Source organism: Lissotriton helveticus, chromosome 7, assembly GCF_964261635.1.
Source record: "Lissotriton helveticus chromosome 7, aLisHel1.1, whole genome shotgun sequence".
Lineage (NCBI taxonomy): Eukaryota > Metazoa > Chordata > Amphibia > Caudata > Salamandridae > Lissotriton > Lissotriton helveticus.
In genome coordinates, this window is record NC_136068.1 from 1588204418 (window position 1) to 1588232044 (window position 27627).

Consider the following 27627-nt stretch of genomic DNA (forward strand, 5'->3'; position numbering starts at 1 on the left):
ATCACCGCGTTCTCCACGCACATGGGCCTGTTCCGATTCAAGTGACTGAGTTTTGGCATATCATCAGCTGCAGAGATATTTCAGGAACCAATAAGGCCGGTAAAGAACAGTCTAAACTACAGTGACGACAACCTGGTGTTTGGTCAGTCCGATGAAGCACAAGACAATGCCCTATGTGAAGTATGCCTGCAGCTGGAACAAGCAGGACTAACATTAAACGCTGACAAATGTGAGTTGGTAATAAGTGACCTGGTGTTCTTTTGGCATATCTTCTCTAAAAAAAGAATGAGGCCAGACCCCAGCAAGGTGGAGACATTAAACAAGACGAACCCTCCAATAGATGTTGCAGAAGTGAGGTTGTTTCTTGGTCTTGCTAGCTACTGTGCCCGCTACATAAAAGACTTTGCCACGGTGACCACACCACTGCGGGACCTAACAAAGCAGGGTCATAAGTTCATCTGGTCATAAGAGTGTGGCTGGGCTTTTGAAGCCATGAAACAGGCCGTGATGGTCGTAGGTCACCTTGCCTACTTCGATCCGCTGCTATGCACCGAGCTGACCGTAGACACCAGCCCGGTAGGACTAGGGGCAATCGTAGCACAACACCTGCCAGGGAGAGACTCACCAAGACAAATTGTTGGATACGCAAGCAAAAGTCTGTCTGACGTTGAAAGAGCATACTCTCAAGGTGAGCTTAGCAGTGGTCTGGGCGTGCGAACACTATCACATGTTCATTTACGGAAAACCATTTACCATCGTCACTGACCATCAGGCTCTGGTGACAATATATGGCAATCCGAATGCAAAGATGCTGCCTCGCATTGAGCGATGAGGCATAAGACTGATGGACTATGATTTCAAGATAGTGCACAAGCCGGGCAAAGAGCACAACCCAGCTGACTACATGTCTCGACACCCCTTACCACAGGCACCAGAAAAGGCCTCAATGGCAGAAGAATATCTCAACTTCGTACTAAGACAGAACACGCCGGCACCGATAACACTGGCTGAAATAGAATAGGAGACAGAAAAGGATGACACAATGCAAGGGGTAAAAGCAACAACAAGACAGCAAAGATGGAGACACATCTCACAACAATTGTGCAATGGGAGACGGAGTCAACAAGGAGGAAATGATAGCATTCAAAAAGATACACGAACTATCAGAGACTGAAAACAGGCGAGGAACAAGGATAGTAATGCCAAGAGGGCTACATCGACTGACTGTCAGTTTAGCACACGAGGCACACAGAGGCATAGTCGCGACAAAGAAGATGCTACGGAAGAAGGTATGGTTCCCTGGTCTCGACAAAATGGTGCAAGACACCATTATGAGCTGTCACATCTGTCAAACAACAGGCCAGCTAGCGCACCCGGAACCACCACAAATGTCTGAACTTCCAAAGGCAGTATTGACAACGCTGGCGGCAGACTTCTATGCGCTGCTAGACACGGGCAACTACTTGCTCGTGATCATTGACGAAAACTCGAGGTTTCCCATAGTACGCCACGTCTCCTCGACATCAGCCACCACAACACTGCTGGTACTAGATGACATATTTGCAGCCTGGGGATCACCAGAGACAGTAAAGACAGACAACGGTCCTCCATTCTCAGGGGATGAGTTAAAAAAATTCATGAACTACCTAGGCATTCATCACAGGAAGATAACGGCTCTGTGGCCACAAGCGAATGGTATGGTGGAGAGGTTCATGGGCAACATCAAGAAAGCTTTCCAAAGAGCAAAGCTGGCACAGATCTCTATAGGATAGGCGCTCAGTCAAGTATTACGAGACTATAGAAACACCCCCCACAGTTCCACAGGGATGTGTCCAGCTGAGTTAGTGCTGGGAAAGACAAGCAGAACATGGCTACCACCGTTAGAAGCGAAGAGGTCATCAGAACAATGTAGCATTGCTGTCAGGGACCAGGAGGCAAAAGAAAAGATGAAAACATACGCAGACGCCAGGGGGCATGCCACTACAGTGCACCTCAAGCAGGGAGACCAAGTGACAACGGAAAAAGTCTGACAGTCCATTCTCCAAGGACCAGCTAATAGTAACGTAGGTCAAGGGGCCAATGATCATGGCGGAGGCAGGCCCATACCGAATAACAAGAACCAGTTCTCACTTCAAAGGCGTGAAGACCATCAATGAAGATAGAGAGGGCGCTATGGCAAAGAACCCAGGAGCACAAGAGAGAAACAGAGCAACAGACAAGGAAGGAAGATTGACGGACAAGAGTGAAGGACAAGAAGAGCAATCACATAAAGAAGAAGAAGAGACTTGTCCAAAAAGAGCAAAAGGACAAAAAGACTGATTAAAGAAATGTAGCGATGGGGATGACCACATGTCTCTCCATTCTTTCCATTTTCCATATCGCTCTCTCTCTCTCTCTTTCTCTCTCTCTCTCTTTCTCTTTTCCCCTATCGTTTCGACACAATACACAAAGAACTCTCTCTCTCTATCTTCACATTCTTTCGTGACAAGGGGGGAGATGTAGTGACCTGAGGTCAGGGGCACTAGGACCCTACATTCGAACCGAGGGGAGGGGACAGAGACCGGACACCACTTCCGGTCAGGAAGTGGGGCTGGTATTACACTGGACGAGGGCAGAGGGAACGGACGTGCATGTGGGCACGAGGCAACCAAAGGAATGAAGAATATACTGAATGCTTACCAGTCTCGCCGTGGGTAATTAGCACGACACAACAAGTTGGTACTGAATTTGAATGTATTGCTATTGTAATTAACAGAGGCATTGCTTTGATGTCCCAGTCACGTTGCTGACATTTTCCACCAAGGTATTATGTTTAGCTATGCCTCTTTGGGCGCTGAGTTTTTCCTGTGTTTACCAGTGCAGCATCAACTCAGCACAGCACCAACTCAGCATCACTCACCACCACCTGAACACTAGCTCAGCAGCACTTGAGCCTCAGTGAAGCACCACCAACTAAACATCACTCAGCACCACCTCAGCCTCACTCAGCACCACATAACAATCATTAAGCATCACATGAGCAGCACCTTCCCACCAGCACACCATCACCACAGCACCAGTAAGCATCACTGCAATATGCCTTCGGAATCTGGCATCTGTTGATTCACCCCTAATATCCGTCTGCTGCTTATGTTGTAATTCAGGTAGAGTTTCCGAACATCCACCCTCCCATTGTTTATGACCCCTCCCCCCCATAACAAAAATAAATAAATATAACAAACAAGTATTAGAACATGCAGGAAGATGTTGCCAGCATTTCAAGGACAAAAAACTAGAAGACATTTTTGTATGTTCATTTATTTTTTAATACAGTCGTTCAGTTGTACATAATGTCTTCTTAGTTATATATAAGGTAACAAAAATGCTTAGAACATTTTTTCTTGTAACTTTTCAACATACTACACAGCAGACACACTGCTCTACAACATAGGTTAAAAACATTAGCAATGCCAATCGCTCTGGCTAACACTTTTAAGGTCACGAAGGCGAGACCTATTGGCTATGCCAATGCTTGTTTGGCTTGCGATAAAGTGTCACACATAAGATATTGAAATGGCTCACATAATCATACTTCAGAAAGGTAAGTGTCACAGATAAGCTAAGTGAAAACTTGGCAGCTGTATTAGTGGAGTGCCAAAAAGTTTTGGGCTCTCGATCAAAGCTCACTTTGATCATTCGGCAACAACTTTCTAAACACCCCTGCAGTTGTGACCGATTGTAACAAGATTCTGTTGTTTGTGTAACTGGGAAAAAAAGACCCAATTTCACGGGACACTTTCAGGGATTTCTATCTTGTTATGCAACAGCTGTGCAGTAACATGTAATCCAAGAATTTAGATGGGCACAACGTTATTGCCAAGAGTAAATGTTATAGCAGGGACACATAAGAAACGCTCTGCACAGCTCCTCCACCAACAGCATTCTCGAACAGAATGGAATGCTCATGGCATCACGGGAATTGGAGCCCATGAAGAATTATAACAAGCCCACAACAAGCTGACTGCACATAAATATATTTAATAAAGCAAAATTGTAATCCCCACAATATATTGGGTACCTAATTCAATACTCCCTGTTATGTGGGAGATTCCCCCTTGAAACGCACCCCACATGAGTGCATATTAAATTGCTCAATAATTTTTTCGCCCTACATTGACCCCCTATGTGCCCTACTGCAATGTTGGCACTGATGAAGCTGTTGTATTTGTGTATTGTATATTATATGGCCCATGCGTGATACGCTGTTCACGGCTAGTTGTTTCCCTCCTTTGAACTCTGGAACTTGTAGTTTCTAAAGGTAAAGGAACCCTTCCATTGCAAAAGCTTTAAGAGACTAAGGAGATGACTAGCATTTTATTAACTTGGGCACTTCAGTGTGGAAAGCTGTCTTTTTCGAACGCTTTCAGAAGGCGCACATGCGGTGCTGCATCTGTAAAAGTGCCTCAAGGGTGCGCAAATTCTGGTACATATTACATGAAGGTTCCCTTTTAGAAATGGCCGCCGCTTTTCCTTTGCCTGATTACGTCCTTCGTCGGTTTCTCTGACAGGAAGCTGGGCTTTCTGGTCAGGCAGTTGACGTATGAACGTTTCCTGTCGTTGCGAGTGGCGACCAGAGTGGCGGCAGCAACATGGCAACAACTGTGGTGAGTATGCATGTGTGTATGAAATAATGTATGTAGTATGAGAGTAATTTCTGTGCTCCATGACGACTGGCTGGTTTATCTTATATAAAAGATGGAGGTCACTGTGTTCGATAAGGCAATGTTTTCAAGTGAAGTAGACAGCCTTGTGTCCTTACAGCTGTGATCCACGTCTCCAAGGTATGTGCCATCGTAGAGCCCGCTGACCGCATCTCTTCATAATAAGTACAAGAATGGGATTTGTCAACTAGCAACGTGAACGGGAAGACAAGGAGATAGTCTGGTGGGCTTGATCGGTGATACTACCAGAGCATTTGGACCACCCCCATTTTCAATACATATTGATAACACCAGGGGACAGGCCAGGCCATTGCCCCCCCCCCCCCCCCTCGTTCTACCATTCCGATATAGAGGCAAAGCCCACTTTTCTGCACAGGGTGATGTAATGTTGTATAATTCTCTCCCCACAGAGGACACATGCAGGCTGGGCAGGTGGTTCAGTCTCTCTTTATTTCTGCAACTGATCGCTATACAAAAGAGCGCCGAGCGTCTAACTGTGTCCTGCTCGAGTCGCTTCTGCCGCTTCTATGCTTCGCGCGCTTTCTCCGCTTCCCTCTGCGCATGCGCTAGTGTTCCGCTCTTGCTCCGGCGCACTACGTCATCACTTGGTCGTCGGAGACTAGAGCGCAACACTACATATCTCCTCCTTTTCCAACAATGTAAACAACAAATATATTCCTCTTTCATCAGTCACTCATTTCATAGTCTTTGAATCGAGAGGGCCGGGTGACTGCCCTCCCGGCACGGGTCTGTCTTACCGGGGTGATCTCTTCTCTGGTACCTTCACTGGCAAGACTCCTCACTCCCATCTGTGTGCCATCTTCTTTCGCTGCAGCCGGGGTCATGTTTACCACTGCTCCTTCATCAGTCCACACTTCCTCATTCTCCTCATTTTCCGTTTGAACAAGTCCTTCTTTCTGTTTCTCACTTCCTGCCCTCATCTCTTCTTCTCCGTCAGCATGCCTCTGGTCCCCGGTCTCTTCCTCCTTGCTTGCCGGCCACTGCATGATCCTGTTGACCTTCGCCATGCGGTCTTGGGACCACACTCTGCCATCACTGAGCAAAGCTGCTCTTCCGTACACTTCTTTAACCTGCAGGGGTTTGCTGTACTTGCTTTCGCCTTTTCTTTGGAGTGTGGCAAGTTTAACTCTAACCCATTCCCCTCTTTCCAGATCAGTCTCTTTAGTGTTGTGCCTCCTGTTGTAATGTGCGGTGTACACCTTCTGGGCTCTTTCCAGGTTGTGCTGTACCACCGCAGGTGACCATTTGCTCGTCACTGTCTTTTCTCTCCACACGACATTGTCTTTTGTAAAAGGGAGTCTGCCTCTCCGAATTTGGAAGGGGCTGTAGCCCAGCGCTGTCGGTGTGATTCTGTATGCCCACAGCATGCTTTGGACTTCAGTCTCCCAATCCTTTCCTTGCATTATTGCAGCCTGTATGGACCCCATCAGCACGCGGTTGAACTGTTCCACTTGTCCGTTGCACGCGGGGTGGTACACTGCTGTGTGTTTGGACTTTATCCCGTTTCTCTCCATGTACTTGGTCCATTTTTCCGAGATGAACTGTGGCCCATTGTCACTTAATATCGTCCTCGGTATTCCTTCACGCAAAAACACAGAAGTGAGAAATCTCAACACCGTGTCAGTGTCCATGACTTCTTGCACATCCACTTCCGGCCATTTGGAGTATTTATCAATTACCACACACAGGTATTTTGCTGTGCCTCTGTAGTCAAGCACGGGACCTAGGATGTCCACTGCTATGTCTTCCCATGGATTTTGAGGTTGCTCGAATACACCTAGCGCAGGCCTCAATGGTCTCAAGATTTTATCCGCTCCCTGGCACTGGGCACATCCCCTTACTTGCTTCTCTATCTGATTGTCCATTCCCGGCCACCAGTACGTTTGTTTCACCCTCATCTTCGTTTTAACAATGCCGAGGTGCCCTTCATGAAGTTGTTTCAGCAGCAGGGGGATTAACGTCGCTGGGGGAACCACCTTATCTCCCCGGTACATGAAGATGCCTGAATCACTCATCGATAGCTCCTCCCGCACTTTGTAGAATTTTCTCAAGCTTTCTTTGAGATGCCTTTTTTCTGGCCACCCTGATATCAGATAGTGTTTGACGTCCGTCATTTCACTGTCACTTTCATAGGACTGGGCCCATTCTTGCCTGCTGATTGTCCTCTCCGAGTCGGCCATTTCTGCCACCATTTCATCTGTACCAGGTGGAACGGCAGGTGCTTCTTCCATTGCCGAGGCTCTGCTCAGATAGTCAGCCACTTTATTCCGAGTCCCTGGCAAGTATTCCACATCGTAGGTGTAGTCTAGCAACTTGAGTGCCATTTTCGCGATGCGTGGGGTGGCTGTATCGTGGCCGCTGGAGGTTAGCACCTTGACTAGTGGTTTATGGTCCGTCTGCAGTTTGAAACGGGTGCCCCATAGGAACTGCCTGAATTTTCCCATGGCCCATGTGACCGCCAGCATCTCCTTTTCAATGACACTGAATTTTTGTTCAGTGGGGGATAACGCTCGGGAAGCAAAACTGAGTGTCTCCACTGTGCCATCATTTCTGTCCTGTGCCAGCACTGCTCCCAAACCCTTTTCACTGGCGTCTGTGTTAGGATGGTGTTTCCCGCCGGATCATATCCATGCAGGGGAATTGCCCTGCTTATGTCGCTCTTCAGACCTTCAAACTCACTCTGCGCTTCTTCGTCCCACTGAAACGTTGACTTGTCTCTGATTAGTTGTCGAAGTTTGTGAGTTTTTGTGGCAAAGTGTCTTACAAATTTGCTATAATACTCTGCCATTCCAAGGAATGACCTCACTTCCTCCTTGTTGACTGGGGCTCTGGCATCACAAATGGCACGTACATTTTGTCGTTTGGGAGTGATCACTTGACTCCCTATTTCATGTCCCAGATAGGGGACAGCCGACATGCCCAGCTTACATTTACTCCACTCGGCGGTGAGGCCTTTCTCCTGCAGCACATTCAGCACCGTGGTCAGTTTCTTGTCATGGTCTTCTTGGTTTGTACCCATTATCAGGATGTCGTCCTGAAAGTACTGAACGCCCTGTTGGTCCTTGAACAGGCGGTGCATCAACTTCTGGAACACCGCAGCTGCAGACGCCAGCCCGAATGGCATGCGGCGGAACTGATAACACCCAAAGGGTGTGATGAAAGAGGTTAGTTTCCTGCTCGCTGGGTGCAAGTCAATCTGATGGTACGCTGAGGTGAGATCAATGGTGGAAAACCAGGTCACTCCCCTCGTTTTTGTCAGCATCTCCTCAATTCTTGGTAAGGGAAACTTTTCCACTATCAGGCATTTGTTGAGTTCGCGGAGGTCCACACACAAGCGTACCTTGCCATTGGGTTTCCTGGCTACGACCAAAGGGGCCAGCCATTCCGAGCTGTCAATAGGTTCTATTATTCCCTGCTCCTCTAGTCTCTGGAGTTCCTGTTGGACTGCATCCTTGATGGCGATGGGGATGTTCCTGACTTTGTGGGATACCGGACGAGCGCCTTCCCTGAGGAGTATTTTGTGCACGAACTTGTCCAGTTTCCCGACCGTGCCTCCAAACACCTTGGGGAAGGCTTGCTTCAGCTTCTCTAGCTTCGGCCAGCAGCCATCATCTGTCAAAAGGATCTGTTCCTTGCCCCCTGGGTCTAATTTTATCCCCAGATCACCTTGGTCTCTCCAGCCTAGCACCGAGGGACCCCGCTCCGCTACATATAGCTTGCATGTCGCTGATCTTCCTCTGAACTCGAATTTCAGGGCGCGGAACCCTACCATAGGAATTGCGTAGCTGGTGTATGAAATCGGTCGTATGTCTGGTGGGTTTAACTGCGGACCCAGGGTGGGCACAAAGTCTTCCTCCCATACCGATCTTTGTACGATGGAGTATGGTGACCCCGAGTCAATTGCTATGTGAACCTTCACTCCTCCTATCAGCATGTCTGTGCGTGGTTTGTCCGAGCGTTTGCCCGTCACCTCCAACACCTGTTCTTCGACGCATAAGACCATGTCATCTTCTTCCAGGTCATCTTCAATTTGATCTTCTGACTGGGTCTGCCCGATGCATTTCACCATGGACTTCTTCCCTTTCTTGCGGCACACCTTCTCATAATGGCCTACCAGGCCACAGAATGAGCATCTGGCTCTAAACGCCGGGCACCGTTTGTCCTGTGCTGAGTGAGCCGTACTTCCGCATCTGTAGCACGAGAACTTGCCGACCATGGTCTGCCCCCCCGGCGAGGCCTGTTTCCCTGTCCACCTGGGTTTATGTCTCCCATCTCCATTGGATCTCCTTTGCCTGGTAGACGATTGTGCTTCATCTATTTTGTTGACCATCTGTCTCTGGGGGTTCTCCTTCTTGGCTGCCTCTGCGCAGCATTTAGAAAGTTCAGCTTTCTTTACCATTGCGATCACGTCTTTGAGCGATGCCTCTCCTTGCGCCCACAACTTGTCCTGGACTGACTTGTTTGTGGTGTGCATTACTATTTGGTCCTTGATGTACTCATCCTGTAGTTGTCCATATTTGCACGTGATGGCTAGGCGTCTCAATGCAGCCACATAATCATCTATAGACTCCCCTTCTTCCTGCTTCCTTTGTTGGAAGTTGTACCGGTCAATAAATACACATACCGCCGGCCGATAATGATTATCAAGGTCTTCTAGGGCGTGCTTGAAGACATCGTCATCCGCAGCCTGTCTCACTGCTGGCACAATGTTCGCAAATACTCGTACACCTTCCGGGCCCAGGTTATGTAGTAATAACCGTTTCTTCCTAGCACTGGAAAATGGTTCACCGTTTTCATCCTCCAAGGCCTCCACATAGTTCTTGAAATATTCCCTCCAGTCCTCACCTGGTCTGGGTAGGAAGGGAACGGGCGTTGTGAGGGATGACATTTGATTGCTCATTCTAGGCGCTGTTCTGGGTTCTCCGTCTCGGTCCCCTGGGCTGTCTGGTGCGTTGGGGTTCCCTTCTCGGTCTGTGTCTCCCTGACTTCTGGGGCTGCCGGGTGCACCGGTATTTATTCCTTGTGCTTCACTGGGGAGGCGTTCCTTTACGTCCTCCTTATTACTGTCCCTTCTTTCTGCCAGGGTCGCTGCTGCGTGTTCCCCTACGCGTTTATGCTGGCCTGGGACTAGTTAATAGGCTCGAGGCCACGTGTTTGTGGGTTGCTGCGGTCGTGCGCTGCTGCCGCGCTCTCTTGTGGATAGCGCTGTTGCTCTGGGCACGCTCACCATGTGGTGCCCCCTTCTCCAATGTCTGACCTGCTTGCTTCCTTGTGTCCTTTGCTGCAGCTCCGTTTTCTGTGTCGCTGCGGAGGAGTTGGTGGGGTGATCCCAGTCCTCGTCGCCACTGTAATGTTGTATAATGCTCTCCCCACAGAGGACACATGCAGGCTGGGCAGGTGGTTCAGTCTCTCTTTATTTCTACAACTGATCGCTATACAAAAGAGCGCCGAGCGTCTAACTGTGTCCTGCTCCGGTCGCTTCTGCCGCCTCTATGCTTCGCGCGCTTTCTCCGCTTCCCTCTGCGCATGCGCTAGTGTTCCGCTCTTGCTCCGGCGCACTACGTCATCACGCTGGGCGTCGGAGACTATAGCGCAACACTACAGGTGACCGCTGTCATCAATTCATCGGGACAATTCCAGTGGATTTAGGAACACCCCTTTAATAATGTAGGGACAGCTGCTACACCCGCTCCTGAATCTTAGGACTATCCTTTCCTATACAAGCTCAGTGTGACCCCCAACCCTCCCCTTTTGTACACCATCTCTAAATCGCCTCCTTGTGACAGCAGTCCCATGTGCAAGGTATGAACCCCCTTATGGTTTGCATGTTGTCTCTTCGAGACTCTGTGTTCTGTTGATATCCAAAATATGAATTGTTGGTAGTAGATCAAGCAGTAACAGTGTACACAAAACCGTGAAATAGCTGCAAATCTGGGCCATTCCTAGGGTCAATGCCGCCCCTTAAGAGTACCTTAAGAGTACCTCAAGACACTTGCCAAGACCCGTATGCATAAAATCCAAAAACCTTTCAATTGTATGCTATCAGTTATTTTATATTTTTTCCACCATGTCTCTTGCAGGCAACGAAAGTGCCAGAGGTACGAGATGTCACTCGCATCGAGAGGATCGGTAAGTATGGCCCTCCATGCAGTGCCGTTGTATTGTTCTTGTAACTTTAATAGTGCGCTTACTACCCTTATGTGGGGTTCTGAAGCAGTTGCTTACATGGGAGCGTGGGTGGAACTTGAAAAAAACCTGTGTTGGGGTCGTGTGGTGTATCAACATATATACGGGACCCCCTCTTAGAGTACTTTTGGGCCAGGGAAAAGAGAGGAACACAATATCAAAACAAAGAATAATTCCCTCGTGGCCTTAATTACTTTACCCATATCATGTAATTTCTACTTTCAAGAAAGTCCTTAAAAACATGGCAAACACATTTGTTTGTTTCATAAACAAACAAATGTGTTTGCCATGTTTTGAAGGACTTTCTTGAAAGTAGAAATTACATGATATTGGTAAAGTAATTAAGGCCACGAGGGAATTATTCTTTGTTTGGGGTTGTGTGGTGTTACAAGAGACCCCAAAATGGGACAGATTGGATGTATCTCAGGTTGCTATCATGTCATTGTTTATATATGTCCAACTGTCGTGCATTTTGACGCTTTATTGCCTTAAAAAATAAAAGAAAATGGACTGGGAAAAGAACTTTGCACTGTATGCCCTCACAATGTGTTTTTATGCCCATCCTTTAATGAATCTAAGGTATCACTCGGTATAGAGGATGGAGTATACAAGGCTGCATAGTTATTGCGTCTCAATTCAACGTCTACATGAGACCCCTCGCAGCCATCGCACGCCAACACAACCTCAACATCATCTCCTACGCGACGACACCCAGCTGATCCTCTCCCTCACCAACGACCCCGCCACCGCCAGAACCAGCCTACACGAAGGGATGAAAGACGTCGCCGAATGGATGAAGAACAGCCGCCTGAAACTGAACTCAGACAAGACGGAAGTCCTCCTCCTGGGATCATCACCCTCCGCCTGGGACGACTCCTGGTGGCCCCCTGCCCTGGGCACCGCTCCCAAACCAACAGACCACGCACGTAACCTGGGCTTCATCCTGGACTCCTCCCTTTCGATGACCAGACAAGTCAACGCCGTCTCTTCGTCGTGCTTCAACACCCTGCGTATGCTCCGAAAGATCTTCCGATGGATCCCTACCGAAATCAGGAAGACGGTCACCCAGGCACTCGTCACCAGCCGACTGGACTACGGAAACACCCTCTACGCCGGAACCACAGCCAAACTTCAGAAAAAACTCCAACGCATCCAGAAGGCCTCCGCCCGTCTCATCCTGGACATCCCCCGACACAGCCACATCTCCGGACACCTGAGAGACCTGCACTGGCTCCCCGTCAGCAAGAGGATCACGTTCAGACTCCTCAGCCACGCACACAAGGCTCTCCACGACCTGGGCCCCAGGTACCTCAACAACCGCCTGACCTTCTACACTCCCACCCGCCAGCTGCGATCCACCAGCCTTGCCCTCGTTCCACGCATCCGCGGAGCCACCACCGGAGGAAGATCCTTCTCCTACCTGGCAGCCAAGACATGGAACTCCCTCCCCATCCACCTCCGGCTGACCCAGGACCACCTATCCTTCAGGAAGCAACTCAAGACCTGGCTCTTTGAGCAGTAACAGACCCCTCACCCCCAGCGCCTTGAGACACCTCCGGATGAGTAGCGCGCTATACAAATGCTATCATTGATTGATTGATGGTAAATACAGCATATTCAGCCTATGCATTTTAATATAGAAGTAAATAAAAATAAATGTTCTCAGAGTGGAGTTGTGAGATTCTGTGGGGGATGTGAAAGCAGAGCATATTTTGGCAGTAGTATTTTTAGAAGAATGACCATAACAACATTTACTTATTTTCCTACTTAATACATTTATGTAGGGCAGCGCATCTCACCCAGTACTGCCAAGTACCATGCATCAGGCAATAGACTAACACATTTAAGTGTGGTACTCCGCATTACTGCACTGGAATGCATTGTCACACATATGCTATGTGTTGGCTGGCACTAAAAGCTCTGTCTAAAAGGGAGTCAGTGGCAGCGCTCCTGCTGGCTTGGGGCTGGTAGCTGAGCTATGGCTGCTGGCAGCCTCACTGAACTGCTACAATGTATCATGATTGTGATTCCGAATGCCCGTGGCGGGCTCTCACTGTCAGTCTGATGTCATCCTGGGGGGGAGCCCCATCCTACTGTCGGAGCAGGGAGTTTGTTTTGGGAGCTAGAAGAAGGCTACTGGCTGGTTTGTGGGCAGCAAAGCAAATATTCATGGCGCCGCTCACATCGCTTCCTGCTGCAGCTCACACTGGGCTGCCGCATCCTATCTGTGTCAGATGTTATTAAACCACGACCAAATCAATATATTGCGGGAGTCAGAGAGGAGTCAGTGACGCAGCGGCCTCCAGGTCAGTCGGTCACTGGGCGGCCCTGCCCAAGAGTCAGGACAGCGGCCTGGGTGACTATCATTGGAGACGGGCTGGGCCGCAAACCCGAATTGCTGCGTACCGCATTGGCTCCCAGCCTGAGCCTACCTGTCTGCAGCCAGCCTTGTAGACCAGAGTCGCTGCCTGTAATGGAGCGCTAAAAGTGCAATGCCAGAATTAGTTAATAGGATTATGAGAGCTCGGCAACCAATCTACTGCCTCTGAAGGTGTCCAGGGTCTCGTCAGCGGGCACTTGACATGCATACCTGGATGATGGGAAAACAATCTTTTCCTAAGTTGATATTGTGACGTGTATACTTTCAGGTAGAGTCATGGGTCGTTCGCATATTGATGGACCAGGAAGCAAGGATAGCCATTGTTTGATGAATAGGACATCAGCACACTTTGTAGCATTCCTGAGTGCAGGCGCGAGGCAGAGACACAAACTGTAAACGCTAGGCTATTTTAATGTTGTGCACAGTAAAAGCTAATGAACATACAGGTTGTAAATGCGCTCCACGCCGGGATGGTATACTGCTATCTCTTGGTTATCTGTAGCATTTATTCAGTATAGGTAAACTTGCTCCTGAGTGTCACTCACAGTCGTTCAAATGTCACTAATAATTACACTGAATTTATGAAAATGTCACACACCACAATCTGATACCTTGGCAGCTGTGCTCGCCTTTGCACTTCGAGAATGCATGGACATGAATAAAAACATTACAAATATTAACAAAAGCTTTTTGTTTAGCAGTTTTTGAATTTGCAGACTGTGCTGGCAGAATGTATAAGACAAGGTCTAATGGAGGAAGAAGTAACATAAAGGATTCTTTCACATAAAATGCACCAAAGAACATTCTAATAGTTGCAGTTTAGTTAGGATCTGGGACAATTAAATAAGGCCTGTAAGAACGAAAGTTTCCTGTACAGCCTGCAAAAGCTTTGCCACTTTGCCCTGTAGTTTTTTTTTCTGGTCTGCCCTATGTTTTTAGGTCTCGCCTGTCGATGCGCATGCGCATCGAGCAAGCGAGACTATGGTGGCTTATCCACTCTTTATCCAACTTGCAAGGAATCGTGGCGATTCCTTGCAGTGCACGAGAAATTTAAGCTCAATGCGCATGCGCATTGAGCTTAAAAGCGCGTGCACATGCCCCCAGCCGCCTGCCTTGCCTACTCTCCCAGCTGGTGCCGCTCCACCCCCTGCGGCATCAAAGGCTTTCACGGCCGGCCGGCCATGCTTTCAGTTTCACGACCGGCCGGCCGTGTGAAGTACATTTCAAAGCCCGCTCTCCCTGCTCCGCCCCCTGCTCCGGCCGAGACGCATTTCTCCTCCCTCCTCCCCCCTCCTGGGTCAGGTTACCCTGCTTTCTCTTTCGCTTTTTTTTCACGCTCATGCTTATGATTTCTTTATTGTATCTTGTGCTTCTCCGCCCATCTAATGGTTGTTAGTGCGCTTTACGTTTGAACAGCCATAGAAAATGAGATTTCTTATATAATAAATATTTAACTTGCATACAAATGGGAGTGCTTTAGTGGGAGAGCGTGACAATTGTTCGTAGGGATCATTTGAAGATAGGGAGGTGCGTCATTTCCTGTGGAAAACGCGGAAGAGACTTTTCACAGTTGAATGGAAGGGGTGAAGGTAAAGTGTGTTATAAGAGGCATTATAGCATGTACACATTTTGTTTGGCCGTCTCATTGAAGTAACACGCATGCAATGCACTCTATACTATTTTAAGCTCATGCAATAAAATAAGCTCTTGAATTAGTACTTGGAAAATATTTCAGTACATAGACTTATGACACGTGCATTGCGACTAGGCTCATTTCAGTAATATACGTGTGTTCCAATTGTGAAATGACATCCAGAATTGATATTCTATTTATCACACCAAGCCACCCTGTGCTTAATCAAATCGCTCCCTGTATTATATCAGAACGCAATTGATAACGTGTTTTTAAATATAAGCCCCTTTTCCATCTTTGTTTTGTTTTTGTTTTGCCAAGTAAGCATAGGCATTCCAGCGCCTATCGAATAACGTTTCGAGGCACAAAGGGTCTCACAGTAATGCTTTTCACCACTTTTATTGTGACACTTTATTATCGCCAGGTCATTATTAATAATTAAAGGATAGGCGATTACACACGATCCTTACTTATCGTATGCATAAGCAAATGCATATTATTTTTGGTAAATGCGGGTTTCACCAAATTCAAATGCCTACGCAGCGCCAAATGAGTTTGAGCGATAAAGGCGACACTAGAAAGGGAGCCGGGAGCAGAGGAAACTGTCCTGTAGCATTTGTACTTGCATAATTTTACTCAAAAGACCATACCCTTTAATTATTTACATTTTTCTCCAGCCACATACAATAAAATATATATTTTGTGAAGAACTTCTTAATCCTCTAGTGTGGTTTCCTGATTTTTTTTACTTGTTTTTTATTAAATCCGCCTCCACTGTATCAGGGGTTTCACGATTAGTGCTGGAAAATCAGATTTAATGGCGCTGAAAAAATGTAGATTAATCGTGCTGGAGCAGCGGTTTAATCGAACGCCCTCTTTGTTTATAGCATCCAGGGTAAGCTGGCAGCCTCATTGGGAAGCATGCCTGCCCCTCTCTTTGAAGTGTTTTTTGTACAGCAGCGCATTGAGGCGGCGCAGGCGCTCTACACGTGACCTATGACATAACACGCGGTAAAGCTTCTCAAAAGCACATCAGGGGTTAAATGTTAAATTTAAAAGAGGACCCTAGACACATATTCTCTCTTCCATCCTACAGAGGAGCCCAAGCGCCTATCTTACAACTTTTCGAGGCTTCGAGGCACAAATGGGTCTCACACCAATGCTTTTCGATGCTTTTAGTGCAACATTTTAATATGGCCAGGTTGTTTTTTTTAATATTTTAAGAACAGAAACATACATGGGATCGTTACTTTGTTACCTTTTTTTTATTTAGCTGGGACTGAGGGGGGGGGGGGTGAGAATGTGATTTCGGACAATATATGAAAACACTTCCCACTGCCCCCGCCATTAACTAAAATATGAAATGGTTATTCAGCAGTCTTTGGAAATTCCTGGAGGCAGAACAAGTGTTTGCACTTGAAGGGTGTGGTTGGCTTCTCGGATTGCAATAATGTCCAATTGTCTTGAAAGAGCTTGGCAATTCAAATCACACCTGTACTAAAATGCAAGGCACTTAGCTGCCCTCCTTCCAAAATATCAGATATACACATACATTGTATTTTTTTTCTGTTTGGTGCATTTCTTATCTGCAAAGGACACTCTGTAAACAGAAAGCATCTCCAAATGTGCCCTCCATAGCAATACATATTATTATTATTATTATTATTATTATTATTATTATTATTATTTCTCACACCCTCTCTCACCCTCACACACACTCAAGCAACGTCACACACCCGAAGCCTCACACCCCCTCACTCACACTCACCCTCACACCCCCTAACCCGCACACCGCCTAACGCTCACACCCCTAACGCTCACACCCCCTAACAATCACCCCCTAACCCTCACCCCCTAACCCTCACCCCCTCACTCTCACCCCACCCCCTCACCCCCTCACCCCTCACCCCCTCACCCTCCACCCTCACTCACCCTCAACCCCTCACCCTCACACCCTCAACCCTTCGCCCTCAACCTCTCACTCACCCTCACTCACCCTCAACACCTCAGCCTCACCCTCACTCACCCTCACTCACCCTCAACCCCTCACACTCACTCACCCTCACCCTCACTCACCCTCAACTCCTCACCCTCACTCACCCTCACTCACCCACACTCACCCACACTCACCCTCCCTCAACCCCTCACCCCCACTCACCCTCAACCCCTCACCCTCACCCTCAAACCTTCACCCTCAACCCCTCACTCACCCTCACTCTCACTCACCCTCACTCAGCCTCAACTACTCTCACTCACCCTCAACCCCTCACCCTAAATCACCCTCACACTCACTCACCCTCAACACCTCACCCTCAACCTCAACCCCTCACCCTCACTCACCCTCACCCTCACTCACCCTCACCCACTCACCCTCAACCCCTCACCCTCACTCACCCTCACTCACCCTCACTCACCCTCACTCTCACTCACCCTCAACCCCTCACCCTCACTCACCCTCAACCCCTCACCCTCCCTCACCCACCCTCACCCTCACCCACCCTCAACCCCTCACCCTCACACAGTGCAATAGGTCTCAGACCATTTCAGTTACAGCTTTAAGAAATGTTTATGGCTTTTTTTATTTGTAATTCTTTAGCATTGGCTACAGGAAACAAAAATGCTAAACATTTACAAAAAAAACCCATAAACAATTCTAAAAGCACTAACTCTAATGGTGCGAGACCTATTGCATTTCCAATGCTTGTTCATCTAGTGACAACCTACTAGAGTCCACTGGAAGCTCTTCACGTTTTTACTGTCTTGGGTGGCTGCTGTTCTCCCTCCAATCCCAGGCTATGAGGTGACTGGCTGGGGGCGGGGCAGTATATAAGATACAGACTATTTACTTCCATCTTTATAGGCAAACTGGCTGTCATCTCTCCCTGGTAGCTGTGCATCCTTTACACCATCATTGGTGTATCTTGCTCATCCTCGTGAGTTGGTGTGCAGTGATGTGTTAATCTGTAGCGGAGTGTGTGTGTGTGTGGTGCCCATTCGGGACACCTCATTCAGGGGTGTACAAGATGTTTTTCTCCTTAGCACAAGCTTGGATACTTGGAATACTGTGTACTGTAATTCCTGCAAGAAGTAGTGTGGGACTGCATAATGAAGAGTAGAGCTACATGCGTAGCTTGAAGATTTGAACAAGACAGGTGTAATTGAATGGTTTGTGTGAAGTAACCATGAAGCAATCTTGATTTCACAGCAGTGATGCGATCCCTGCCGCCCAGCAGTTGGCTCGGCACCAAGACAGACCAGAAGAATTGTCTACACTTTGGAGATTTAGGCACATTTTTCTGTCTCCGATCCACCACTGCCCAGGGAGTGCTCAAATATGCCATTCTGAATCCCAGAGAAATCTAGAGATCTTCATTGTATCTCCAGCACATAGTCTGATTGTGTTAGCTGGCGCCTGTCTTCCTGAAACTCAAACCAGATGAACCAGCTTTCTAGCCCATATGGTTCTGAAAATATTGCTGTTTGAAATCCGATGTGTTTCATCACCGAAGTCAAATTTCTCTTTGTAACTGGTTAAGCGTTGTGGCCCTATGGTTGCCTCTGCCACTGTAAAATCTTGACTGATTGGTACCCGTGTGGATCATCATTGGGCGTTGACCCACTATGGCATATTCCCCCCATTGAGTAGCAGTAAGACCAGTTGGGACCTTAACTGGCCTTGAAAGTGCGAGCTGTGTCTATCTTCATTAGCAATGTTTCCTGGACCCCGGTTCATTGGTAAACTGGACCTCTCCCAGAAACTTTTGATTTCATTTGGCGGGTCACTTCGTGCTTGGGTCGTGGGTTTGAAGGAATGTAGATTTATGCTTTATTAGAGGAAAACTCAACTGCTGGGACCTTATCTGACGGAGTTGTGCAATATTTAATCTAGAACCCATAGACATTTTGTAGCAGGTTTATTACTACATTGTGTTCTTTTTGTCCAACGTTGTTTAAGCTTATTTGAACGCAGTCGTTAAAATATCCTTTGACATAAGGACAGTGTTATTAACAATGTTGCCACTATTAAAACATTTGGTGGTGTATCTCGGCCTCAGACGGTGAAAGCATTGTTTGGTTTTTATTGTGTATTATTTTAACTAGGGGTCATTGTTTCTGTCGAGGCCAGTGATTTGTAACATAGACAGACATTTTAGTGAATGGTAGGGGAGCAGCTGTTGAGCTGGAGACCAGTTTCTTTGGCAACCTGTTTGACATCAAGCTGTCACTATGGTAGCAGCTCCACCTTAAAAGACTGGAGCTCGACCCATCTCTGATTTCCTTTCAACGAGCTCCACACACAAAAGATACCATAATAGAGCTTGGCTTACTGCCAGTGTGGTCTTTAGGCTTGGGCGCGTAAATTACTGTATTAAAAATAATATGGTTTGCCTATATAAAGCCTTTCCGTCGGTCAAAGTGAGCGCCAGAGAATACTGTGCTCACGGTCTGCTGAGCCATATAAAGAAGCATAGTGCATACATTCAGTGTAATTAGTTGCCTTATTTTAGGCTTTTTCTGCTTTCTTAAATACTCATTTCATATGTTTTTATTTGTGTGGATTTGAGATGTTCCTGTTGAAGAAATATAAACCTCCTAAGGGGTTCACTGATACACCTGGTCATTTTAAAACAACAAAGAAGAGAAGCTGTAATATAAAAAATAATGCATTTATTAACCTCAGATGAGGGAGACTACATCACACAGTACCCCCAGGCCACTGCAGGGGGCCTTCTAAGGAGTACAGAGAACAGGGGACTTATATTTGCATAGGTTACATTAGTCAGCATAAAACCAAGGGGTGGTCCTGGCACATACAAGAATAGAAATTGACTAATATGGGTATACAACATTTGCTTGCTCAACAAAGTGGGAGGGGAGACATTTCTCCTTACATCAGCAAGAATAGCCTGACAGTTATGACATAAGAGCAGATGCATTCTGACAGCTAGGCCTTTCTGACCATGTGCAAGGCTCTGGAAGAGGGAGAAAGCAGATGCCTAACAAAGATGACTGCCAAGTACAAAATGGCTTTCAGCTCATGCTAACGGCGATCCCTGCAATCTTTAACACTGTGTTTGAGTCACCTGTCCCCAAGCTCTTCCTTCTAAGATCACACTATACATGCACAGCTTGAATTTGCGTCTCCTTGTGTTATTTGGAAATGTAATCAAATTCAGGTGTTACTAAGAGCTGTAAGACTATTGGAAGAAACGTGTGTGTGCTGTTCAAAATAAAGCACTCTTATTTTATGTCCTGATTATGTGTTTTTGTTTGTGTTTAATTTGCACAGTTATTAAAAGACGCTTTTTAAAACCTAGATTTAAAATGTTTTTAATTTGATGTGATCCTTTTTTTCCAGTTTAAAACATGTTCTCATAATGTTTCTAATCCTGCTCTCTCTATAACATATAGTGTAATTGGTGTATTTTGTCACATTGTCGTTACCACCAAGACCAGAATCTTGCAGGTGTAACTTGCCTGTGCAGTATGAGAAATGCATTTCAATCAATCAAAATCTTTATTTGGAAGCATGAAAAGCGTCCATTAAAAGCAGAAATGCATTTAAAATAGTTTATAAGAGCCCGTTGAGTTACACCTGTGTGAGTGTTGACCAGATTTGCATTCTGTTTGTCAGGTCACTCCTCTTACGTATTTCAGGGAATGCTCACACGTGTAATTTATGCTAAATATCACCAGTGACTTTGACCCACCTGTATTTTAGTCACATACCAATGCCTGACTCTCTCTGAATTCAAGTGTATCTTAAGCACATTTATGTTGTAACTTTTGTAAGCTTACTCCTAGAAATATCCTTTGTAAATCAAACACTTGTTAGGACTGTCCTGATGGCAGAGCTGTCTTATAGAGCTTTTGTAACTACTTCTCGAAAATATACACAGAGGACTTCAAAGGAGTAAACCTCTCTCACCTCCTGCGATACTGGCTTTTTATTGTATCGTCCCGCCTCCCAGGGAGAGAGTACTTCTGTTACAATTCGGGAGGCGCTGTTATACATCTGAATGGCACAATAATTCAGCACACTGCCACAGTCAGTCCTTAGTTTCACACATACATTCTGAATACAGAAGAGTTCTGTTATTTTTTTTAGCAGCATATGGCATTTTAAGCATTTTATTGGAGCATAGTGTAGCTGCGATGTTTCAATGTCTAATACAACAGTTCTTGACTTTTTGTTTTCTGTAGGCCCAGAGAGAATTACTACATGAAGGCGGGGACCCCACCCAAGTAATTTTAATGATTGGAACCTTAAAATAATACACAAAACAATTGTCCCTCAAACAAATACGCACATTATGAAATATTTTGTTTAGTTCACAAACAAAACCATTAAAAAATAGCAATGTTAATCGGAAGATTTGATTGGTTAAAACATTTTTTTCTAAAAGATTAAGCAATATGCTGTTCACTAGCACATTATTTTTGTCTTTTTTGCTCCAGTGTCTGCTCTTTTTGTGGACAGATACCAGTGCTTCAATTAAGGCCTCTTTTGGTCCTGTTGCTGCACTTGCGCTGCCAAATCAATCAGGATACCAACTTAATTTTTAGCATCTGGTTTAAAATTCCCTCACATTCACAGAACTTATTGAAATTATTAATTTTGCATTTTTATGTAATAATACATTATTAATCTGCTGTTATTTAATTTATTAAACAGCCGGGGATCCATGAGTTGGCGCCATGGACTCCCAAGGGTCGGGGGACCACAGGTTAAGAAGCACTGGTCTAGTCGCTATTATACTGTGTAGGAAAGTAGGACCTGCTTTCATTGTCACCCCCACTTTTTGCTGGTGTCATTCTGTTTTTCTGACTGACATCGTGCTTATCAGGAGCCCAGTCTCTGTGCTTCTTCCCTAAATTGGACATGGTGAGTACTTGGATTGGCTACTGATGTACCTTTGTACGTCCCTGGTATATAGTATATAGTACTAATGTACCCAGGTCATAGGTACACCAGGGGTACCCTTTGGGCAGAAACATGTCTTATGCCACCCATGGGAGACAACTCAAATTGTGAATACAGGCCTGACACTTTTGCCTATATAAGCTGGTGCTAGCACCACTTAGGACAGATACAAGTTTCCTTATATCTGAGGTCCAGGGTTGTGGAATTTAATAAAATATCTACTTGTCCCTGGGGCAGGGTGCTTCATAAATGTACTTGTCCTGTAACAAAATCCACTTGTCAGTTTTGTGCCATGTAATGCGGCAACAAATGATGGCAGCAATCTCATTATATATAAGAGCTCTAAAATAGCCTCTTCGTTTATGCTAGGGTTCCTTCCATAGTAGGGGTTGACTACTAGCAATTCCCTTATGTTGCCACGTTTCTGCAGATCTACATACTGGGGCTGAAGGTATTGGTAGGCAACATTTCCAGGGTTGGAATGCCCCTTTGAGTAGCTTGCTTGTTTAGTGTTTTCACCAACACTTCTCTAATGCTTTCCCATACTGAGAAATGTTGAAAATTTACCCCGGACAATGGCCGATATGAAACTTCTTCCAGGGTTGGGGAAAAAAAGCGGCTGGAGGGAAAGTGAACTTGCAAACACTCAGATTTTCGCTTGAGCAAATCTACACCTGGATATTTGCTCATGCTGAAATGAAGTTCACAAATCTTTTTTAGGAGTACTATTTCTTGGCCTATTTGTGTAAAGTCTTGTGAATTCACCCACGTTGTATATCTGCACTTAATGTAAGAACATGGGTGCACTTTTTAGACTTTATTTAATAACTGGGCCCCTAATTAGCTCTGGTGTTATTCACAACCGTTTGTGTTTATTAAAATTCTGACTCTCTCTCTGTCTATCGGCTAGCTTCACTTTGAGTGACTGCATTCTGTTCTTTCACAAGGACCATATGACAGTCGTTTTGTTCAGTTCCAGGAACACTGTGGCAATGTGTGCTTTTGAGACCAACATGATTTTGCTTTTGCCAATGTTTGTTATATTGATGGGGGCCCGGCAGCTCCCACACCAATAAGGTTTTACAAAAACCATGCCAAAACAAGTCACACATTGACAAAATTAAAAGGCTGACCAACAATTTCAGACCTACCGGTTTTACCAAATGCTTGTTTATTTTTGTTTCCCATAATATCGAAACTGGTTACACTGATTTTGTCCATTATAAATATTTTTGAAAAATACTAGCATACTTTAACACATTTTACTAAATGATGCTGCGAAGAAATGGTACCTAAAATTTTACAGTAGTTTAGCGAAATGTTTTTGCATTTTTTTTGTGAACATTTTATTTTGAAAGCAAAGAATCGTCTATCTTGCTGTCAGGGTTCTGCAAATATTTACATCTAATCAGAGAGCATTCTGTGAGCAGTATACATAGCCTCATATTGCTAAACATTGAAACCTATGTACGCGTTTTTATACTGAAACCACTGTTGGTAGTGCCGTCTGAGCTTAGAACATTTAATTAAAGAGCTCACCCTAATAATAATGCCTTTTCACTAATGAACCATAAATACAAGTTTGAAAGTCATTAACCCATGGACACAAATATCACCTTACCTGCAGGCAATGCCTTTCCCTGATCTATAAAGTGGGACTGTAAACTGGCAGCCAAAGAGTTTGTGCTGTAGGGGGTTGGACCTACTTGTTCCAAGGACAAAATACACATGAAAACTTGTTGCCCTTGACCCCAAATAATGTCCCGGGCGTCGGGCTATATGAATTTCACATCCCTGGAGGTCACTGCACTTAAAACCTAGAATTCATCCCAAGGCAGTCCTTTTAATCCTGAATGCAGGGTGCGCAGATATAAGTGTGAGGGTGCCCCTGCGTGAGCAGGACACCTCTGCAATCCACAGAGCTCATTCTCCCGGGTCATAAGTGCATCAGCCATTATAACACATATTAGCGAAGTGTCATTACGCAATGGCTAACTCTAAACTGGCTGTAACGAACCCTGTCATGTTTGGTATCAAACATGTTGGAATCATACCCCAACCCCGTAAACTGTGTTGGAGGTATTTTTCCATGCACTGTAAAGCTCCTCAAGGAGGACCTCCGTGCTCCCGTTACCAGTCTTCTAGATCCTGACAGCAAATTATGGCTGCTGCCTACAAGCGACACAATTCTGCCCTCCTGCTGCTGAGCCAAGCTCGAGCAGGGGAAGGCAGGACAACAGGTTTCCTGTTACAGGGAGGTGTGATAACCTCCCAGACAGGACCTAGTATATTGGGGCAGGGTGGCGGGAATTGTCAGCGCTACTAGACTGCTTTGAAGGGCATATCTGGTGCCCTTCTTGCAATCTTCAGTTGGAACCAGTTCAGGGAGCCATTTGCTCCCGCTCTGACTTGAACCTGGACAAAGGACATGGGAGTATCCTCCTCACTGTCTAGCCTCTCCTGTGGGAGGGATCCCTGAATCATCTCAACCCTTCCCTTAGAGTACCTTAGGGCTTACCCGTGGGTGGTGCCTTAGATTCATCGTGGGACAAGATTCAGATCCGAAAGCACTTAATCTTCAACTGTCTGGGCACTTTGGCTATGCTTTGGGAACCAAGAGTGCAACTGGGAAAACCCTTGCTTCTCCTGGTCTCATCGTCCTGTAAGTCTTCAGCGTCGCCAGTGCTCCATACAGGTTATTCTACAGGCCTGTGGACATCCAAAACACCCAAAAGAAACTCCCTTGAAATGAAGGAGTGACTTCTTTACACCTGCAGGCACCACAACGAAGCTGACCGGTCTGCTGTTCCTGAGATCCTATGGACTTCGAAAGGTTCAGCAACCCAGGTGGTGGTTCTGCAACTCTGTTCTGCAACTCCCTCGAGGCCTGCACTGTCTTCACAGCAAGTTTGAAGCCAGTATCCCTCGTTGGAACCGCTGGAGCAGTACCCCTGTGCACAGCATCGAATAGCAATTGTCAAGGCTTGTTGACTCTCTTCACCAGAGCTCTTTGGGCTCCAAGAAGCTCAAGTCTTGGGTGTCTCCTGCAACCAAGATCTTCCCTGCACTGTGGGCCTTCATCCTTTTGGTGAGCTGCTCAAGATCCTCTTGCGACTCCTATGCCCTCGGCCCATGGGTCCTATTGAAGGTCTTCCTTGGCTCCACTGGGCTCCCCTGCTTGCTCGGTTTGCTCCGACTTACCTGCTCGTGGTGAGTCACTTGGACCTTGCTGGTCCCAATACCGCTCCGTTTTCCGTATACTACATTTGTTGCCATTGCCAAGTGCCCCCGACAGACCCGTACCCTGACCCCCTGGCTCTTTGCATCCGATGTGGGACAGCTCGTGAATGGCTCCTGGTCTTCCACAGCATCGCCTTGTCTGCACAACTGCAGCTCCAAGGTCGCCTCTGCCTCCTGATATCTCCTGAATGGCATATACTCTGTCCCCTCTGCTTGCAGGTACCTCTCATCTTGAATCCACCTTTGGCTTCCACCGGACTATTTCACTTTCTTCGCCAGCGGAATCTTCACTGAAGTCCTGCATTGTGGTCTACAGCAGTTTCCCACGTCACCTCGCAACTATGCACTCGGCTTCCCTGGTGTAGGTATCCTGGTTCCCGGATATCCATGGGTGGGGTGACTCTCCAACCTTATATCTTCGACGGGGTTTCTTTAGGGTCTTCTGGGAAGGATTCTTCTTAAAAACTCCAACGCAACTTACCCAGTGACTTACATTGAGCACCCAGCATTGTTCCCACTCTACACACAGCCTCTGTGTGGTTCTTGGGTACTTACCTTGAGTGGTTCTTAGGGTCCCGGCTCTTCTACATCCTCTGGGTCCAGTCTCGACTTAGGTCGTGGTTCGCATTCCACTTTATTAGTATATGGTTTGGCGTCACGCTGGAGACCACTGTGTATTAAAGTATCCTATGTATTCGGGACTATATCTCCCGGTAGGGGAAATGGCAATGTGTTAGTGAGTGTGGTTATTTTTTACTTAACCTACACTATATGGTTAGCCCTGGTAAAACCAGCTCTACTAAGCCTGGAGGCTGCTCTCTACAGCTACCACATAGAGAGCTTAATAAGGTTGTCTTAGACCACTAAAACCACCATAAGGGTTGCCTGCATTACTGCAGGGTGCTACACTTACACAAATGAGCACCATATACCAGCCTCCTACATACGTTGTCTCTCTGTATGCATTTCCATGCTATAGTTATTACGTTTTGATTTTTCTCTTTTACCATTTCGTTTAATTAGCACTTAGTGAGGCATACAGTAGCTGGCTTACTATGTTGTAAATTGGAGTTACAAATATGCGCAGCATGTTGTCTGCTCTATGTGGATTTGCCAAAATATGGGAACATGCATTGTAGTTTTGTGTCCGAGATTGTGGTACGTTATCTGTCCATCTATTATCTCTTTACATGTTGTTGTAATATGTTTCGTATCTGCTTATTGTGAATGTTTTTAAATGTTCTTTTTTGATAATGATAATCAATTACATTTTAGGATTCTCCATAAACCTTTAGTCCTCTTTTGCTGATGTCATGAAATGAGTGCCAATTGTGTGGGTTCAATGTTTTTTTAATGGAGCTACCCGTGCCTTCATGATGAATTTCTTTTATTTAGCAACCAAAATGTATGTGTCTTGGATTTTTATTTGCAAATATACTTTTATTCAACTACAATATATTTTACATTGTACTGGAAGTGTTGAGTATAGCTATACCTTTAATTGACTGACCTTTATCAGCAGCATGTATTTCAATGTTTTTCTATTTTAAATTCTGCTAGCAATACCAGCGGTCCGTGATTCCGGTTAGGTATTGGTGGTGCCTTTTTACTTGTACTAAATAGCTAACTTAGATGTGCTGTCTGCTCTAGTATGCATTGTTATGTGTTTATTCTTAAAGCTGGAGAAAAAAATGTAGAACATTTTAGCAATTCTTTTTCTGAAATTTTTAATAAAATTTTCCCCTTTAGCTTTCTGTAATGTTAAAATGAATCTGTTGCATTTATATAGCACCTCATACACCTGGCGAGTCGCTAAAGCGCATTTGTGGACAAGTAGCACGCCAATCCATGAGTACTCTGGATGGATGTGTGTCTTGTGACTTCTAACGGATAGTTTTTATGTCAATTATGAGGACCAGAGCTGGTACTTACTGAGTTTAGTCACTGTTTCAATGTTTCTATGTGTGAATTTGAAGCGAATAGGACTGTGAAATAGTACATACTAATGTATGCTAGTGTATGTATGGATAAAAAGAGTGAGTATGGCTAAGTATGAAATCTTTTGGTGTGAATGTATGGCAGAAACGACTCAAATAATTGCAGCAAACATGCAACTGCACCTATGCGTGGGCTTACAAGAAAATACATTGGTTTGGTTTTGGATTGGTCAGTATTGTACTTAAACACATGAAGTATGGACATAGGAACTGACGAGGTTAAAGGATGCTATCATTTAAGGGTGCAGCCTTGCATTATGTACTGTATATGCCCTCGAGTCCACACCGGAACATCAGAAGAGTACCAGCCCACAGTAATTGGTGTTAAGCAACAAGCCATTTTATATGCTGGGAGGTGTCCATCCAAGAATGGCAGGGAGCAACCCATGAGAATGAGCATTGTGCAACCAGCCAAGGAAATGCTTGTACGGGTTCACAGTGGGACAAGAGATGGTCAACTATAATATAAGCTCTTCTATTTTGTGCCTGAGTAATCCACCCATGTGTGGCATGGAGCATATAGGAATCGTCATTATACATACTTT

The 27627-nt window shown here is 45.9% G+C and overlaps 1 protein-coding gene across 2 annotated transcripts in view; it reads left to right on the forward strand.

The window, feature by feature from the left end:
* The first annotated feature begins 4552 nt into the window (after positions 1-4552).
* The window catches only part of RUVBL2 (RuvB like AAA ATPase 2), a 131638-nt gene continuing 108563 nt past the window's right edge, over positions 4553-27627 (forward strand). For both annotated transcript variants that reach the window (XM_078655154.1, XM_078655155.1), the window contains exons 1-2: positions 4553-4643; positions 10802-10850. In XM_078655154.1, the coding sequence (XP_078511280.1) occupies positions 4629-4643; positions 10802-10850 (64 nt within the window). In that variant the 5' untranslated portion in view covers positions 4553-4628. The remainder of the gene's footprint in view (positions 4644-10801; positions 10851-27627) is intronic.